Below are 19,495 nucleotides of genomic sequence, written 5' to 3'. Positions count from 1 at the left end.
ATGATCTCTGTAATTGCAAACAAAGGTTTCTGTACCAAATATTAAGTTCTATTTTTCTGATGTATCAAATACTTGCAATCATACAATGTGATTTTCTGGATTTTTGTTTTAGATTCCGTCTCTCACAGTTGAAGTGTACCTATGATAAAAATTACAGACCTCTACATGCTTTGTAAGTAGGAAAACCTGCAAAATCGGCAGTGTATCAAATACTTGTTCTCCCCACTGTACTTTCTATGCACTCTTTGAGGCTAGCAACACTGAACAAATACTTTTCTCTCTGCTACTGCGCAACAAGCAGTACCGATGCTGGAACAAACAGGACCCTGAACAGCTTCTATCCCAAAGCTATAAGACTGCTAAATAGTTAGTTAAACAGTTAACCAATAGCTACCCGGAATATCTGCGTTGACCCTTTTTTACACTAATCTCTTTTGACTCATCACATACGATGCTTTTACTGTTTGTCTATCCCGTTGCCTAATAATAAGAATAATTTATTCAACTTATATAGCGCTTTTCAAAGAATCTCAAAGCGCTTCAAAGCACACAAAAAAAGACAAGTAATTTAGAAAAACAACATCACAACATCATGAGATGGACAGTCATTACAAGGTTAATGGCTTGAGGGAGGTGATCAAGCGGGGAGAGAAAGTCCGTAGGCAGGAAGCGCGGTCTTATCAAGGTGTCTAGCTGTCTCTGGCTTTTCTGTAGTAGAACTCAGTCAGATGAAGTTTGAGCTAAGCCACTGCAGTCCATAGACTCTGTAGTAGTTCACTACTACCAAAATGAAGCACCCACATGGATGATCCTACTGCAGGCACGTGGCGCCAGAAAGCACACCACATTTCAATAATAATTAAAGGGCAGCCTTTGTCTTCCTTTCGTTCCTCATCACTGCACCCTCTGTCTTCTTGCTTTTGGCATCTCTCCATCCTCAACCTCAGGACACTGGTTAGCATTGGAATCAATACAGCTAGCCAGCTAACATACAAATTACTTGCCAGCTTCAGGCTTAACGCTGTGGTGGATTCTGATTTATATTAATTAGCTATATTAATTGTTCATTCTTAAAACAAAAAGATTGTAGTTAAAAAATGCCATAAAAATGAATTAATTACAAAAATATTACGAAATGTACAGGAGCTCTCTGCTTAGGCTGCTGCTAGGGCGCCATGGCAACACTTTATCCCTACTGATAAAGGTTTCGTTTTTTCTATTCATATTTCAAGGTAGCACCGATTGGTGTCACCTAGTTAGTAAGTATGTGTTACACCTGTGCTGGCTTGTCCGTCTCATTAGTTGGAAGGTGTTTCACCTGTGCTAGCCCAGATGATATTTAAGAGTGGCTGGCCCAGTGCTCCAGTTGAGCTTGAGAGATGTTGGGAGAGCTGCTCTTCACGTCAGCTGAGGTGCGATTTCAGCTCAATCATTTAAGTTTGAAAGAAGCCAGATTTTTGGTGTTTCCCCTGTTTGTTTTGCTCCATATTCTTTTTACTCCCTATGCTAAGTTGTTGTGGGTTTTTCTTTTAGTTTGTCTTTTCGGAGGCAAACCTAGTGGGCATCCCTGATGGGTGTCTTTTAGAACCCCTTACTAGTGGCTTTGCCAACTTTCATTGGGCACCCACATGAGTTTTGTTTTTGGTTGTCAAAGAGATTTTCTTGTGAGCGACATTTTGAGTTGGTCTTGTGGGAACGTAACACTACCTATATCTACTGTAAGTGGGGACTATTGGACTTTATGTTGAGGAGGCCAAATATGGTAGGCTGCTAGCGTTGTGATGACTGGTCTAATTAATGAATAAAGCCTGAGAGTTGATTAGTCTGGTTCATGCAGCTATTTGCATGTTACTTTGCATTAGTGCAGCATAAACATTTTATATTATTGGTCCACGGGACCTGTCATTACTATTCTCAGGAAAGGGGAAGGAGCTTGGTTGGGAAGTCCCAGGATACCGGTCACCGGAATTAAACCCTAGCATGCATCCATCCATCCTTCTTTATAACTCAATGCCACTTATGATATGAAAACCACATATGTTGCACAATCCTGTTTGTCCTCCCCTATCTCTGTCCTCATCTGACAGATTTTTGTATACATTCTGCAGGAGGGTGTGAAATACGCTGTCCGCCTGCGTAACTATGGTAGCCGAACGGCCAATGGGGATGGAGGGATGACCACGGTTCAGTGTTCCGATGGCATGGCCTTCACATTCAGCACCTGTAGCCTGAGCAGCAACGGGACCAACCAGACCAGAGGACAGATACCACAGATACTGTACTACAGGTACACACACACACACACACACACACACACACACACACACACACACACACACACACACACACACCACACACTTCCATTACATGAGTGACATATCCAGGCTGCCACACACCCCTAAGACAATTTAAAGCCTCAAGTTGAGATTCATGTAATTTCCAATGCTAACAACCATTGCTGGTGCTAACACATGGGTGTGTGTGTCTTTGCCCGTAGGAGTGAGTATGACGGGGATCTGCAGTCCCAGCTGCTGAGCAAAGCCAATGAGGAGGACAAGAACTGCAGCAGAGCTCTCTCAGTGGTCAGTGCAGTGGTCAGAGCTGCCAAAGACCTCCTTCACAGGGCGTTCGCTGTGGATGGTAAGAACTGGGAGCTCTCTGTGAACAAGGCAAAACCTGTCAACCTTATTTTCATAATAAGTGACCTATGACAGGAAGGACATCGAACTATAGCCTATTGGCAAATTGTACACAAGCAGGTGTTTTCTCCATCTCCTTAGCTATCATACTCTAATTCCACTGATTTCAAAACTCGGTCCTCCAGAAAGTGGAGAGCAACACTTATGCAGTTCTACTACGTGATACATTAAAGAAAAAGCTGCGTTAGACAGGATAACCTACACATACTGCCCAGCTTAAATAGACAGAAGCGCGCTATATGGCAGACCAATCATCTCTTGGCATGTCCAGCCCACTCATTATCTCAGCCAATCATAGCTAACAGGAAGGTTGCTGTCTTTTTTTGTGGCTAAACCAACTAGGCTCGTAATTTAACCATTGTATTCGTATTTACAGATGGCATACAGGTCTGCCATTAAGGCACATGAAAGTTCACATGTTCCAGAAGGCATTTCTGCCAAAAAAAGTTTACGTTTAAATGGCTCTCCTGTGAAGTAGTGACCCGTGACATACGCCTAGTTTCCTGAAACGAGTCACATGAACTGTAACTCAGTCAAATTGTTGAAATTGTCGCATGTTAATTTATATTTTTGTTCAGTGTATATATACCTACAGGGGCTCTAAAATTCCAAATCAAATAGCAAAATGATCTATGGTATGACCATCTTAAAACAATTCCATATGTTAGCTTAGTAGAACCCCCCCCCTTGTGCAATGACTAGGCTTGTAAGAACATATGTTTCTCTCCATGCAGCAAACAGCTGTTTGATCTGCGTGCTCTCGCTGCCCGTGCGGTGCACGTGTGATAAATAAGATACAGCGAACTAACAAAAATACATGTGCCAATTTAATTCCACTACATTATTCAAATTAACCTATAATCCGATAATAAATGTATTTTGGCAGCTAACCGACTAACGGTTAACCATTAACATCCCTAGTTAGTAATACGTACCATGGCCCTATCGCTGCTGGTTTCCTATTAAGTCTACTCAAGCCCAGCTCAGTGAATCCCTACCATTGTGTCGCTGAGTTGCCATAATGCTTCAGAAAATGTACATTATCCCAGGGGCATTGGAAGACACAATGTAAATAACCTAATTTATGTCCCTCTAACTGCTTGAATGCCTCTGCTGATCCTACAGCTATTGTATGCAGTAATCATGTGCCTATGAATGAAAGTTATACTGTTAGCACTGATGTGTGCCCTAGTAGGAAGTCCACTGTGTGCACTAACATAAATAACACGAGCATGTCTACTTCTGCTAAGCTTCCCAGGAAAGCAATGAAAACAATCAAGCATCCCAGAAAAGTGTTAAAAATAGCCCACGTTAACATATGTAGCTTAAGAAACAAGGTTCATTAAATCAATAATTTGCAAGTAACAGATGACATTCATATTCTGCCTATCTCTGAAACTCACTTAATACCTTTGATACAGTGGTAGAAATATATGGTTATAACATCTACAGAAATGACAGAAATGCTAAAGGTGTTACCGTTTATATTCAGAACCACATTCTGTAAAGCTTAGAGAGGATCTCATGTTAAATACAGTTGAAGTAATATGGCTACAGGTTCATCTGCCTCACCTAAAGCCCATTTTGGTGGGTAGCAGCTATAGGCTAGCAGTCAGTATCTGGATAACTTGTGTGAAATGCTTGATAATGTATGTGATATCAACAGAGGTATATTTTCTGGGTGATTTAAATATTGACTGGCTTTCGTCAAGCTGCCCACTCAAGAAAAAGCTTCAAACTGTAGTGGTTCAGGTTATCAGTCAACCTACCAGGGTAGTTGCATACTGCACAGGAATGAAATCCTCAACATGTATTGATCACATCTTTACTAATGCTGCAGAAATGTGCTTTAAAGCAGTATCCAAATCCATAGGATGTAGTGATCACAATATAGTAGCCAGACCTAGTGATTCCTATGTTGTTGATGTAAATAATATTTGTTGGTCTGTGGTGTCATGAGTAGCAACCAGACGCTGCACTTGACACTCCAGTTACTAATAAGCTTGCACCCATTTAAGAAAATGACTATAAAAATGGTTAAATCCCCGTGGATTGATGAGTAATTGAAAACATTTATGGTTGAGAGGGATGCGGCAAAAGGAATGGCAAATAATTCTGTCTGCACAACCGATTGGCAAACGTATTGCAAATTGAGAAGTCATGTGACTAAACTGAATAAAAAGAAGGAGAAACTATACTATGAAACAAAGATAAATGACATAAAGAATGATAGTAAAAAGCTTTGGAGCGCCTTAAATGAAATTTTGGGCAAAAAGGCAAACTCGGCTCCATCATTCTTTGCATCAGGTGGCTCATTCATCATGATTTTTCATTGGCAAGATTAGCAAACTTGGGCATGAAATGTCAGCAACAAACGCTGATACTACACATCCAAGTATAACTGATCAAATTATGAAAGACAAGCATTGTAATTTTGAATTCCGTAAAGTGAGTGTGGAAGAAGTGAAAAAATTGTCTGTCAACAATGACAAGCCACTGGGGTCTGACAACTTGGATGGAAAATCACTCAGGATAATAGCAGACGATATTGCCACTCCTATTTGTCATATATTCAATCTAAGCCTTCTAGAAAGTGTGTGCCCTCAGGCCTGGAGGGAAGCAAAAGTCATTCTGCTACCCAAGATTAGTAAAGCCCCCTTTACTGGCTCAAATAGATGACCAATCCACTTGTTACCAACCCATAGTAAACTTTTTTATATTTTTATATTGTGTTTGACCAGATACAATGCTATTTTACTGTAAACAAATTGACAGCAGACTTGCAGCACGCTTGTAGGGAAGGACATTCAACAAGCATGGCATTTATACAATTGACTGATGATTGGCTGAGAGAAAGTGATGATAAAAAGATTGTGGGAGCTGTTTTGTTAGACCTCAGTGCGGCTTTTGACATTATCAATCATAGTCTGCTGATGGAAAAATGTATGTGTTATGGCTTTACACCCCCTGCTATATTGTGGATAAAGAGTTACCTGTCTAACATAACACAGAGGGTGTTCTTTAATGGAAGTCTCTCCAACATAATCCATGTAGAATCAGGAATTCCCCAGGGCAGCTGTCTAGGCCCCTTACTTGTTCAATTTTTACTAATGACATGCCACTGGCCTTGAGTAAAGCCAGTGTGTCTATGTATGCGGATGACGCAACACTATATACGTCAGCTACTAACCGAGTGAAATCACTGCAACACTCCCAGTCTACCTCACTTCATTTCTGTCCTGTAGATCTAGTGATTATCAGACACACTCCCAAAGTATGCTGCTTTGATGTTCCCCATGTCTCCTTTGAATTGGGCAAACCTGCTTTTAGTTAAAGTGTTCTTCATTCCTGGAATGACATTCCAAGATATATTAGAGTTGGATGTCCTGGTTTCATTAGGTCACTTTAAGACTTTAATACAGGACATTCATTGTGGACTGCACTTGTAAAATCTAATAATTTCTGCTATGTATGTAATTTTATCTGTTTGAACTGTTTGGATTGTTGATTGTTGTAACACATGGCACCATTGAAAAAGAGACCCTGGTCTCAACTGGGATTCCCTGTATAAATAATGGTTAAAACATTTAAAAAAGAAAACCAGCCCTATATGTCTGTGTAATTCAAACCTGTGCTCTTGTCTGCAGCGGAGGACATCCCTGAGCTGCTGAGCTCTTCCAGTCTGTTCTCCATGCTGCTCCCCCTCATCCTGGCCTACATCGGCCCTGTGGCTACCTCAGTACCCAAGGTGAGATGTGGTAAATGTTGTCTGTGAAATAGGTTATACTTTTTTTTACTGCTGTATCTAGTCAAAGGTCCCCAAGGTGAGAGTAATGATTTTTTTTTCTAGATTAACTACATTGATCCAGCCTAACACTCTTTTTGAAGCTACAGCTTCAGGCCTGGAGGGAAGCTAAAGTCATTCCGCTACCTAAGAATAGCAAAGCACCCTTTACTGGCTCAAACAGCCGACTAATCAGCCTCCTATCAACCCTTAGTAAACTTTAGGAAAATATGGTTTGACCAGATACAATGCTATTTCACAGTAAACAAATTAACAACTGACTTTCAGTATGCTTATTGGGAGGAGCACTCAACATGTACAGCACTTACACAAATGACTGATGATTGGCTGAAATAAACTGTTTTGTTAGAGTTCAGTGCAGCTGTTGACATTATTGATCATAATCTGCTGCTGGAAAATGTATGTGTTATGGCTTTACATACCCTGCTATATCGTGGATTGAGAGTTACCTGTATCAGGACACAGAGGGTGTTCTTTAATGGAAGCATCTCCCAACGTAATCCAGGTAGTGTCAGGCATTCCCCAGGGCAGTTGTCTAGGCCCCTTTACTAATGAACTGGCACTGAGTAAAGCCTGTGTAGCTACGTCAGCTACCACAGCAAGTGAAATCACTGTAAAACTTAACAAAGAGCTGCAGTCAGTTTTAGAATGGGTGGCAAATAAGCTAATACCAAATATTTTTTTAAAAACTGAAAGCATCGTATTTGGGACAAACTACACCCTAAACCTCAACTGACTCTTGTAATAAATAATTTGTAAATTGCGGAGACTAAACTGCTTGGTGTAACTCTGGATTGTAAACTGTCATGGTCAAAACATATTAATGCAATGGTAGCTAATTTGGGGAGAAGTCTGACCATAATAAAGTGCTGCTCTGCTTTCTTGACAAGGCTATCAACAAAACAAGTCCTACATGCCCAAGTTTTGTCGCACCTGGACTGCTGTCCAGTCATATGGTCAAGTGCCACAAAGAGGGACATACACTACCGGTCAAAGGTTTTAGAACACCTATTCATTCAAGGGTTTTTCTTTATTTGTGCTATTTTCTACATTGTTTAATAATAGTGAAGACATCAAAACTTTGAAATAACACACATGGAATCATGTAGTAACCAAAAAAGTGTTAAATAAATGAAAATATATGTTATATTTGAGATTCTTCAAATAGCCACCCTTTGCCTTGATGACAGCTTTGCACACTCTTGGCATTCTCTCAACCAGCTTCACCTGGAATGCTTTTCCAACAGTCTTGAAGGAGTTCCCACATATGTTGAGCCCTTGTTGGCTGCTTTTCGTTTACTCTGCGGTCCGACTTATCCCAAACCATCTCAATTTGGTTGAGGTCGGGGGATTGTGGAGGCCAGGTCTTCTGATGCAGAACTCCATCACTCTCCTTCTTGGTCAAATAGCCCTTAACAGCCTTGAGGTGTGTGTTGGGTCATTGTCCTGTTGAAAGACAAATAATAGTCCCACTAAGCCCAAACCAGATGGGATGGCGTATCACTGCAGGATGCTGTGGTACCCATGCTGGTTAAGTGTGCCTTGAATTCTAAATAAATCACAGACAGTGTCACCAGCAAAGCCACCCCCACACTATAAGACCACCTCCTCCATGCTTTACAGTGGGAAATACACATGCGGAGATCATCCGTTCACCCACACTGCGTCTCACAACACATTTCCACCGGTCTAATGTCCATTGCTTGTGTTTCTTGGCCCAAGCAAGTCTCTTCGCCCAAGCAAGTCTCTTCTTCTTATTGGTGTCCTTTAGTAGTGGTTTCTTTGCAGTAATTCGACCCATGAAGGCCTGATTCACACAGTCTTCTCTGAACAGTTGATGTTGAGATGTGTCAGTTACTTGAACTCTGTGAAGCATTTATTTGGGATGCAATTTCTGAGGCTGGTAACTCTAATGAACTTATCCTCTGCAGCATAGGTAACTCTGGGTCTTCCATTCCTGTGGCTCATGAGAGCCAGTTTCGTCATAGCACTTGATGGTTTTTGCGACTGCACTCGTTTCTCTTTGCTTATTTGAGCTGTTCTTGACATAATATGGACTTGGTATTTTACCAAATAGGGCTATCTTCTTGTCACAACACTACTGATTGGCTCAAACGCATTAAGAAGGAAATAAATTCCACACATTAACTTTTAAGGCACACCAGTTAATTGAAATGCATTCCTGGTGTCTGTCTCATGAAGCTGGTTGAGAGAATGCCAAGAGTGTGCAAAGCTGTCATCAAGGCAAAGCGTGGCTACTTTGAAGAATCTCAAATCTCAAATATATCATTTGTGTCATTTCATAGTTTTGATGTCTTCACTATTATTCTACAATGTAGAAAATAGTACAAATAAAGAAAAATCCTTGAATGAGTAGGTGTTCTGAAACTGTAGGAAAAATACAGTTGGCCCAGAACAGAGCACCACGGCTGGCCCTTAAATGTACACCGAGAGCTAACATCAATTACATGCATGTCAATCTCTCCTGGCTCAAAGTAGAGGAGAGATTGACTACATCACTACTTGTCTTTGTGAGAGGGATTGACATGTTGGGAGTACCGAGCTGTCTGTTCAATTGACTAGCGCACAGCTCGGACACCCATGCATACCCCACAAGACATGCCACCAGGGGTTTCTTCCCGGTCCCCAAGTCCAGAACAGACTCCGGGAAACGGCCAGTACTACACAGAGTTATGACTACATGGAACTCTATTCCACATCAAATAACTCATGCAAACCTGAACATTTGATTGAAAAAACACAAAACTACACCTTAAGGAACAATGTGGACTGTGTGTGAAGAGATGCATAGTGGCTTGCGAAACTATTCACCCCCCTTGGCATTTTTCCTATTTTGTTGCCTTACACCCTGAAATTAAAATATATTTTTTGGGGCTTTGTATCATTTGATTTACACAACATGCATACCACTTTGAAGATGCAAAATATTTGTTATTGTGAAACAAACAAGAAATAAGACAAAAAAACAGAACCTGAGCGTGCATAACTATTCACACCCCCCAAAGTCAATACTTTGTAGAGCCACCTTTTGCAGCAATTACAGCTGCAAGTCTCTTGCTCTCTATAAGCTTGGCACATCTAGCCACTGGGATTTTTGCCAATTCTTCAATGCAAAACTGCTCCAGCTCCTTCAAGTTGGATGGGTTCCGTTGGTGTACAGCAATCTTTAAGTCATACCACAGATTCTCAATTGGATTGAGGTCTGGGCTTTGACTAGGCCATTCCAAGACATTTCCCCTTAAACCACTCGAGTGTTGCTTTAGCAGTATGCTTAGGGTCATTGTCCTGCTGGATGGTGAACCTCTGTCCCAGTCTCAAATCTCTAGAAGACTGAAACAGGTTTCCCTCAAGAAATTCCCTGTATTTAGCGCCATCCATCATTCATTCAATTCTGACCATTTTCCCAGTCCCTGCCGATGAAAAACATCCCCACAGCATGATGCACCACACCATGCTTCACTGTGGAGATGGTGTTCTCGGGGTGATGAGAGGTGTTGGGTTTGCGCCAGACATAGCGTTTTCCTTGATGGCCAAAAAGCTCAATTTTAGTCTCATCTGACCAGAGTACCTTCTTCCATATGTTTGGGAAGTCTCCCACATGCTTTTTGGCGAACACCAAACGTGTTTGCTTATTTTTTTCTTTAAGCAATGGCTTTTTTCTGGCCACTCTTCCGTAAAGCCCAGCTCTGTGGAGTGTACGGCTTAAAGTGGTTCTATGAACAGATACTCCAATCTCCGCTGTGGCGCTTTGCAACTCCTTCAGGGTTACCTTTGGTCTCTTTGTTGCCTCTCTGATTAATGCCCTCCTTGCCTGGTCTGTGAGTTTTGGTGGGCGGCCCTCTCTTGGCAGGTTTGTTGTGGTGCCATATGTTTTCCAGTTTTTAATAATGGATTTAATGGTGCTCCGTGGGATGTTCAAAGTTTCGGATTTTTAAAAATAAGCCAACCCTGATCTGTACTTCTCCACAACTTTGTCCCTGACCTGTTTGGAGAGCTCCTTGGTCTTCATGGTGCCGTTTGCTTGGTGGTGCCCCTTGCTTAGTGGTGTTGCAGACTCTGGGGCCTTTCTGTGTATGCCACCTGCATACACACACAAACCAGACAGCCCACACACACAGCATTCTCACACTCACACATCACCCCCACCAATACACACACACACACAGCCAAACACAGACATCTCAGCATCCCCAAACACACACTCACACACTACACACACCACACTACACACACACACACACACACACACACACACACACACATCCTAACACAGACACACACTTCTCAATAAGTCTGAACAGTAACACAGAAGGCTACACTATTAGTCTAATAACATAGCTTACTTCTAAGGTAGGCCTACACCTGAGTTGGGTTACATTGTAATGTTATGTTTGGTGTTGATAAGTTACTCTAGTGATGGGAGGGTAAACTACCCCGTTTCCGAGTGAGCTGCCTGCTAGCCACCTGCACAGAAAGATAGATGGGACACATTTTCAATTCACTGGTATGTAGCTATGTTTTTATCAATTGTAGGGCAGAAGCCACTGAATTCTGGTAGTTTACACCGCAAAGCAGCACTGCCTCTCACCCAGAGCGTTACCTCAGCAAATGGCATCAAGCCAACAAACACTCCCTCACACTAGCTAGCATCTCGTCATGAAAACGGGTGGCGCCATGTTTGTTTGGACCAATCCCTGACAACCCATACACCAGAATGTAGCTACAAAGCAGTACTTTGTAAGCTGCTATGCTTTTGTCTCTGAAAAGATCAATGACAGAAGCAAAGGAAAAAAAGTTTGACCTTATAATTTATTCAAAGGACATCTGTTGACCATAAAACACCATCAGGACTTTCCCATACTTGTTGGCAATAAAATGTCACATCGAGCTTACTAAAATGGAGTGAGGAACACACCGATTTCGCGGGTTTCATAAAAAAGGCTGTCCTGCAGAATTGAATGTTCTAAGCACGGCACTTACTTTACATTTGGGCTCATATCATGTAAATATCATAATGTACAGTATGTGATTTTTAGACATGGTTAAAAAAACTTCCACTTTCATGTTTTCAAATGATTTATTATGTATTTTGACGACCACATGGTGACATTTAATGAAAATCTCACATAACGTCCATTGTTTGTTACGTCACCTAACACCCTACCTATGTGTTTAGATGTAAATGTGATTAAAGACCATACACGCAATACACAGAGGGTCATCGTCCTGCTTTCAGACATCAACATCATCTAAGTCTACCTTTTTAAGTGAAAGAACCATTGTGATTCATTTCATGTTTTTTCCTCATTCCTCATCAGGCTGCAGTGGAAGTCTTTGGTCTGGTCCAGGAGTTACTTCCTGCTGCCTCTGCTCTGAACCAGAAGTATTCCCCACCAGCTTTCAACCCCAACCAATCAACAGACAGCACCACGGGCAACCTGCCTGAGCAGGGCCTATCAGCTTGCACCACCTCCAGTCACTATGCTGTGATAGAGAGCGACCACCCTTACAAGCAGGCCGGAGTCGCGCAGTATAAGGTAACGCACACACGCTCACTGGCACACAACACACACACACACACACACACACACACACACACACGGTACAGTAGGACTATTTCCAACATAAGAATTCTTAGTCAATGGTAAATAAAAAAGTACATGTAAAACTATGTGTGTGTGTGTGTATGTATGTGTGTATATATATATTCACACTCACACTACCGGTCAAATGTTTTAGAACACCTACTCATTCAAGGGTTTTTCTTAATTTTTACTATTTTCTATATTGTAGAATAATAGTGACGACATAAAAACTATGAAATAACACATATTGAATCATGTGGTAACCAAAAAAGTGTTAAACAAATCAAAATATGTTTTATATTTGAGATTCTTCAAATAGCCACCCTTTGCCTTGATGACAGCTTTGCACACTATAAACACAACATGCAACAATTTAAGGAAATCAGTCAATTGAAATAAATAAATTAGACCCTAATCTATGGATTTCACATGACTGGGAATACAGATATGCATCTGTTGGTCACATATACCTTAAAAAAAAGGTAGGGGCGTGGATCAGAAAACCAGTCAGTACCACCATTTGCCTCAAGCAGCGTGACACATCTCCTTCTTATAGAGTTGATCAGGCTGATGATTGTGGCCTGTGGAATGTTGTTCTACTACTCTTCAATGGCTGTGCGAAGTTGTTGGATATTGGCGGAAACTGGAACACGCAGTTGTACACGTCGATCCATAGCATCCCAAACATGCTCAATGGGTGACATGTTTGGTGAGTATGCAGGACATGGAAGAACTGGGACATTTTCAGCTTCCATGAATTGTGTACAGATCCTTGCGACATGGCACCGTGCATTATCATGCTGAAACATGAGGTGATGGCGGCGGATGAATGGCACGACAAATAAAATGCAATTGTGTTCGTTCTCCGTAGCTTATACCTGCCCATACCATAGCCCCACCGCCACCATGGGTAACTCTGTTCACAACGTTGACATCAGCAAACCGCTCGCCCACACAACGTCGTACACGCTAGTCTTAGACGATCCCGGATGTGGAGGTCCTGGGGCTGGCGTGGTTACATGTGGTCTGCGGTTGTGAGGCCGGTTGGATGACCTGCAAAATTCTCTAAAATGACATGGGAGGTGGCTTATGGTAGAGAAATTAACATTCAATTATCTGGCAACAGCTCTGGTGAACATTCCTGCAGTCAGCATGCCAATTGCACGCTCCCTCAAAACTTGAGACATCTGTGGCATTGTGTTGTGTGACAAAACTGCACATTTTAGAGTGGCCTTTTATTGTCCCCAGAACAAGGTGCACCTGTGTATTGATCATGCTGTTTAATCAGCTTCTTGATATGACACACCAGTCAGGTGGATGGATTATCTTGGCAAAGGAGAAATGCTCACTAACAAGGATGTAAACAAATGTGTGCACAGAATTTGAGTGAAATAAGCTTGAAAATGCTTGAAACATAGGACCAACACTTTACATGTTACTTTTATATTTTTGTTCATTGTGTGTATATATACAGTGCATTCGGAAAGTATTCAGTCCCCTTGACTTATTCTAAAATGTATTAAATAGTGTTTTTCCCCTCATCAATCTACACACAATACCCCATAATGACAAAGCAAAAATTGGTTTTTAGAAATGTTAGCAAATATATTTAAAAAATAATAATAACTGAAATATCTTATTTATATAAGTATTCAGACCCTTTACTCAGTACTTTGTTGAAGCACCTTTGGCAGCGATTACAGACTCAAGTCTTCTTGGGTATGACGCTACAAGCTTGGCACACCTGTATTTGGGGAGTTTTTCCCATACTTCTCTGCAGATCCTCTCAAGCTCTGTCAGGTTGGATGGGGAGCGTCGCTGCACAGCTATTTTCAGGTCTCCCCCAGAGATGTTAGTTCGGGTTCAAGTCCGGGCTCTGGCTGGGCCACTCAAGGACATTTAGAGACTTGTCCCGAAGCCACTCCTGCTTGCCTTGGCTGTGTGCTTAGGGTCGTTGTCCTGTTGGAAGGTGAACCTTCGCCCCAGTCTGAGATCCTGAGCGCTCTGGAGCAGGTTTTCATCAAGGATCTCTCTGTACTTTGCTCCGTTCATCTTTTTCTCGATCCTGACTAGTCTCCAATCCCTGCCGCTGAAGAAAATCCCCACAACATGATGCTGCCACTACCATGCTTCACTGTAGGGATGGTGCCAGGTTTCCTCCAGACGTGATGCTTGGCATTCAGGCCAAAGAGTTCAATCTTGGTTTCATCAGACCAGAGAATCTTGTTTTTCATGGTCTAAGTCAAAATCCAAGCGGGCTGTCATGTGCCTTTTACTGAGGAGTGGCTTCCGTCTGGCCACTCTACCATAAAGGCCTGATTGGTGGAGTGCTGCAGAGATGGTTGTCCTTCTAGAAGGTTCTCCCATCTCCACAGAGGAGCTCTGTCAGCGTGACCATCAGGTTCTTGGTCACCTCCCTGACCAAGGCCCTTCTCCACCGATTGCTCAGTTTGGCCGGTCAGCCAGCTCTAGGAAGAGTCTTGATGGTTCCAAATATCTTCCATTTAAGAGTGATGGTGGCCACTGTGTTCTTGGGGACCTTCAATGCTGCAGAATGTTTTTAGTACCTTTCCCCAGATCTGTGCCTCAACACAATCCTGTCTTGGAGCTCTACGGACAATTCCTTCGACCTCATGGCTTGGTTTTTGCTCTGACATGCACCGTCAACTGTGGGACCTTCATATAGACAGGTGTGTGCCTTTCCAAATCATGTCCAATGAATTGAATTTACCACAGGTGGACTCCAAGTGGTATGAACATGTCAAGGATGATAAATGGAAATAGGATGTACCTGAGCTTAATTTCGAGTATCATAGAAAAGGGTCTGAATACTTACGTAAATTAGGTATTTTTTTTTTTTTTTTTTTATACATTTGGAAAAATGTCTAAACCTGTTTTCGCTTTGCTATTATGGGGTGTAGATTGATTAGGGAAAACATTTATTTAATACATTTTAGAATATGGCTGTAACGTAAAAAATGTGGAGAAAGGGGTCTGAATACTTTCCAAATGCACTGTGGGTGTGTATATAAAATATATACTCAGCAAAAAAAGAAACGTCCCCTTTTCAGGACCCTGTCTTTCAAAGATATTTCGTAAAAATCCAAAGAACTTCATAGATCTTCATTGTAAAGTGTTTAAACACAGTTTCCCATGCTTGGTGGTCCTCTGTAGCTCAGCTGGTAGAGCACGGCGCTTGTAACGCCAAGGTAGTGGGTTCGATCCCTGGGACCACCCATACACAAAAAAATGTATGCACGCATGACTGTAAGTCGCTTTGGATAAAAGCGTCTGCTAAATGGCATATTATTATTATTATTATTGTTCAATGAACCATGAACATGCACCTGTGGAACGGTCGTTAAGACACTAACAGCTTACAGACGGTAGGCAATTAAGGTCACTTAAGGTCACAGTTATGAAAACTTAGGACACTAAAGAGGCCTTTCTACTGACTCTGAAACACACCAAAAGAAAGATGCCCTGGGTCCCTGATCATCTGCGTGAACGTGCCTTAGGCAAGCTGCAAAGAGGCATGAGGACCAGGGAAATACATTGCAATGTCCGTACTGTGAGATGCCTAAGACAGCGCTACAGGGAGACAGGATGGACAGCTGATCGTCCTCGCAGTGGCAGACCACGTGTAACAACACCTGCACAGGATCGGTACATCCGAACATCACACCTGCGGGACAAGTACAGGATGACAACAACTACTGCCTGAGTTACACCAGGAACGCACAATCCCTCCATCAGTGCTCAGACTGTCCGCAATAGTCTGAGAGAGGCTGGACTGAGGGCTTGTAGGCCTGTTGTAAGGCAGGTCCTCACCAGACATCACTGGCAACACCGTTGCTGGACCAGACAGGACTGGCAAAAAGTGCTCTTCACTGTCGAGTCGCGGTTTTGTCTCACCAGGGGTGATGGTCGGATTCTTGTTTATCGTCGAAGGAATGAGCGTTACACCGAGGCCTGTACTCTGGAGCGGGATCGATTTGGAGGTGGAGGGTCCGTCATGGTCTGTGGCGGTGTGTCACAGCATCATCGGACTGAGCTTGTTGTCATTGCAGGCAATCTCAGCGCTGTGCATTACAGGGAAGACATCCTCCTCCCCGATGTGGTGCTCATCCTGACATGACCCTCCAGCATGACAATGCCACAAGCCATACTGCTCGTTCTGTGCGTGACTTCCTGCAAGACTGGAATGTCAGTGTTCTGCCATGGCCAGCGAAGAGCCCGGATCTCAATCCCATTGAGCACATCTGGGACCTGTTAGATCGGAGGGTGAGGGCTAGGGCCATTCCCCCCAGAAATGTCTGGGAATTTGCAGGTGCCTTGGTGGAAGAGTGGGGTAACATCTCACAGCAAGAACTGGCAAATCTGGTGCAGTCCATGAGGAGGAGATGCACTGCGGTACTTATTGCAGCTGGTGGCCACACCAGATACTGACTGTTACTTTTGATTATGACCCCCCCTCTTTCTTCAGGGACACATTATTCAATTTCTGTTAGTCACATGTCTGTGGAACTTGTTCAGTTTATGTCTCAGTTGTTGAATGTTGTTATGTTCATACAAATATTTACAAATGTTAAGTTTGCTGAAAATAAACACAGTTGACAGTGAGATGACGTTTCTTTTTTTGCTGAGTTTGAGTGTACAAAACACCTTCCTAATATCACTTGCCCTCAGAACAGCCTAAATTCATCGGGGCATGGACTCTACAAGGTGTCGAAAGCATTCCACAGGGATGCTGGCCCATGTTGACTCCAATGCTTACCACAGTTGTGTCAAGTGTCTGGATGTCCTTTGGGTGGTGGACCATTCTTGATACACACGGGAAACTGTTGAGCATGAAAAACCCAGCAGCTTTGCAGCTCTTGTTACAAACCGGTGCGCCTGGCGCCTACTACTATACGCCGTTCAAAGGCACTTCAATCTTTTGTCTTGCCCATTCATCCTCTGAAAGGCACACATGAACAATACATGTTTCAATTGACTCAAGGCTTAAGAATCTTTCTTTAACCAGTCTCCTCCCCTTCATCAACACTGATTGAAGTGGATTTAACAAGTGATCTTAGCTTTCACCTGGATTCACCCGGTCAGTCTATGTCATGGAAAGAGCAGGTGTTTTTAATGTTTTGTACACTCAATGTATTTGTATTTATTAGCGATCCCCATTAGCTTCTGCCAAGGCAGTCCCCGCTGTTCCATAAGGTGTACTTTTACCTGTTTTCTAAATCTGATTCTACTTCTAGCATCAGTTACTTGATGTGGAATAGAGTTCAATGTAGTCATGGCTCTATGTACTACTGTGTGCCTCCCATAGTCTGTTCGGGACACCTCTGGTGGTATGTCTTGTGGGGTATGCATGGGTGTCCGAGCTGTGTGCTAGTAGTTTAAACAGACAGCTCGGTACATTCAGCTTGTCAACACTTCTTACAAAAACAGGTAGTGATGACGTCAATGTCTCTTCCACTTTGAGCCGTTAGAGATTGACATGCATATCATTAATGTTAGCTCTCAGTGTACTTTTAAGGGCCAGCCGTGCTGCTCTGTTCTGAGCCCTCTTTGTGGCACCTGACCACACTACTGAACAGTAGTCTAGGTACGACAAAACTAGGGCCTGTGGGACCTAGAATGCAGAGGAACGCTTTATTATGGACAGACTTAGCTACTTATCTACCAATATGTTTTGACCATGACAGTTTACAATCCAGGGTTACTTCAAGCAGTTTAATCACCTCAACTTGCTCAATTTCCACAAGATGTAATTAAGGTTTAGGGTTCAGTGAATGATTTGTCCCAAATACAATGCTTTTAGTTTAGGAAATATTTAGGACTAACTTATTCCGTGCCACCCATTTGTTAAGTGTTGCAGTCATTTCAGTTCTTGTATATTGTGTTAAGTCATCCGCATACATAGACACACTGGCTTTACTCCAAGCTAGTGGCATGTCGTTAGTAAAGATTGAAAAAATTAAGGAGCCTAAACAGCTGCCCTGGGGAATTCCTGATTCTACCTGGATTATGTTTGAGAGGCTTCCATTAAAGAACACCCTCTGTGTTCTGTTGGACAGGTAACTCTTTATCCTCAATATAGCAGGGGGTGTAAAGCCATAACACATACGTTTTTCCAGAAGCAGACTATGATCGATAATTTCAAAAGTCGCACTGAAGTCTAACAAAACAGCCCCCACAATATTTTTATCATCAGTTTCTCTCAGCCAATCATCAGTCATTTGTGTGTAAGTGCTGTGCTTGTTGAATGTCCTTCCCTATAAGCGTGCTAAAAGTCTGTCAATTTGTTTATGTAAAATAGCATTGTATCTGGTCAAACAATTTTTTTCAGAAGTTTACTAAGGGTTGGTAACAGGCTGGTTGGTCGGCTATTTGAGCCAGTAAAGGGGGCTTTACTATTCTTGGGGAGTGGAATGACTTTTGCTTCCCTCCAGGCCTGAGGTCACACACGTTCTACTCAGCTTAAATTGAAGATGTGGCATTATCGTCCGCTATTATCCTCAGTAATTTTCCATCCAGATTGTCAGACCCCGGTGGCTTGTCATTGTTCATAGACAACAATACTTTTTTCACCTCTTCCACACTCATTTTATGGAATTCAAAAGTACAATGGTTGTCTTTCATAATTTGGTCAGAAATACAGTACCAGTCAAAAGTTTGGACACACCTATTAATTCCTGGTTTTTTATAAATTCATTTTTACTATTTTATACATTGTAGAATAATAGTGAAGACATCAAAACTATGACATAACACATATGGAATCATGTAGTAACCAAAAAAGTGTTAAACAAATTAAAATGTTATATTTGATATTCTTCAAAGTAGCCACCCTTTGCCTTGATGACAGCTTTGCACGCTCTTGGCATTCTCTCAACCAGCTTCATGAGGTAGTCACCAGGAATGCATTTCAATTAACAGGTGTGCCTTGTTAAAAGTTATTTTTTTTTTAAAAATTTCCTTCTTAATGCGTTTGAGCCAATCAGTTGTGTTGTGACAAGGTAGGGGTGGTATACAGAAGATAGCCCTATTTGGTAAAATTCAAAATTAAAGCAAGAACAGCTCAAATAAGCAAAGAGAAACGACAGTCCATCATTACTTTAAGACATGAAGGTCAGTCAATACAGAACATTTCAAGAACTTTGAAAGTTTCTTCAAGTGCAGTCGCAAAAACCATCAAGTGCTATGATAAAGCTGTCTCTCACGAGGACTGCCACAGGAAAGGAAGACCCAGAGTTACCTCTGCTGCAGAGGATACGTTCATTAGAGTTAACTGCACCTCAAATTGCAGCCCAAATAAATGCTTCACAGAGTTCAAGTAACAGACACATCTCAACATCAACTGTTCAGAGGAGACTGCGTGAATC

The 19,495-nt window shown here is 42.2% G+C and overlaps 1 protein-coding gene across 2 annotated transcripts in view; it reads left to right on the top strand.

Annotated features, from left to right (window-relative positions):
• mycbp2 (MYC binding protein 2) overlaps positions 1 to 19,495 on the top strand; it is a 318,384-nt gene that overhangs the window by 196,475 nt on the left and 102,414 nt on the right. For both annotated transcript variants that reach the window (XM_041843995.2, XM_041843996.2), the window contains exons 36-39: positions 2,109 to 2,287; positions 2,498 to 2,640; positions 6,347 to 6,447; positions 11,844 to 12,062. In XM_041843995.2, the coding sequence (XP_041699929.1) occupies positions 2,109 to 2,287; positions 2,498 to 2,640; positions 6,347 to 6,447; positions 11,844 to 12,062 (642 nt within the window). The remainder of the gene's footprint in view (positions 1 to 2,108; positions 2,288 to 2,497; positions 2,641 to 6,346; positions 6,448 to 11,843; positions 12,063 to 19,495) is intronic.

Source organism: Coregonus clupeaformis, chromosome 23, assembly GCF_020615455.1.
Source record: "Coregonus clupeaformis isolate EN_2021a chromosome 23, ASM2061545v1, whole genome shotgun sequence".
Classification (NCBI taxonomy): domain Eukaryota; kingdom Metazoa; phylum Chordata; class Actinopteri; order Salmoniformes; family Salmonidae; genus Coregonus; species Coregonus clupeaformis.
Note: the sequence above shows the minus strand (reverse complement) of the source record. Positions and strands in the feature narration are given on the sequence as shown.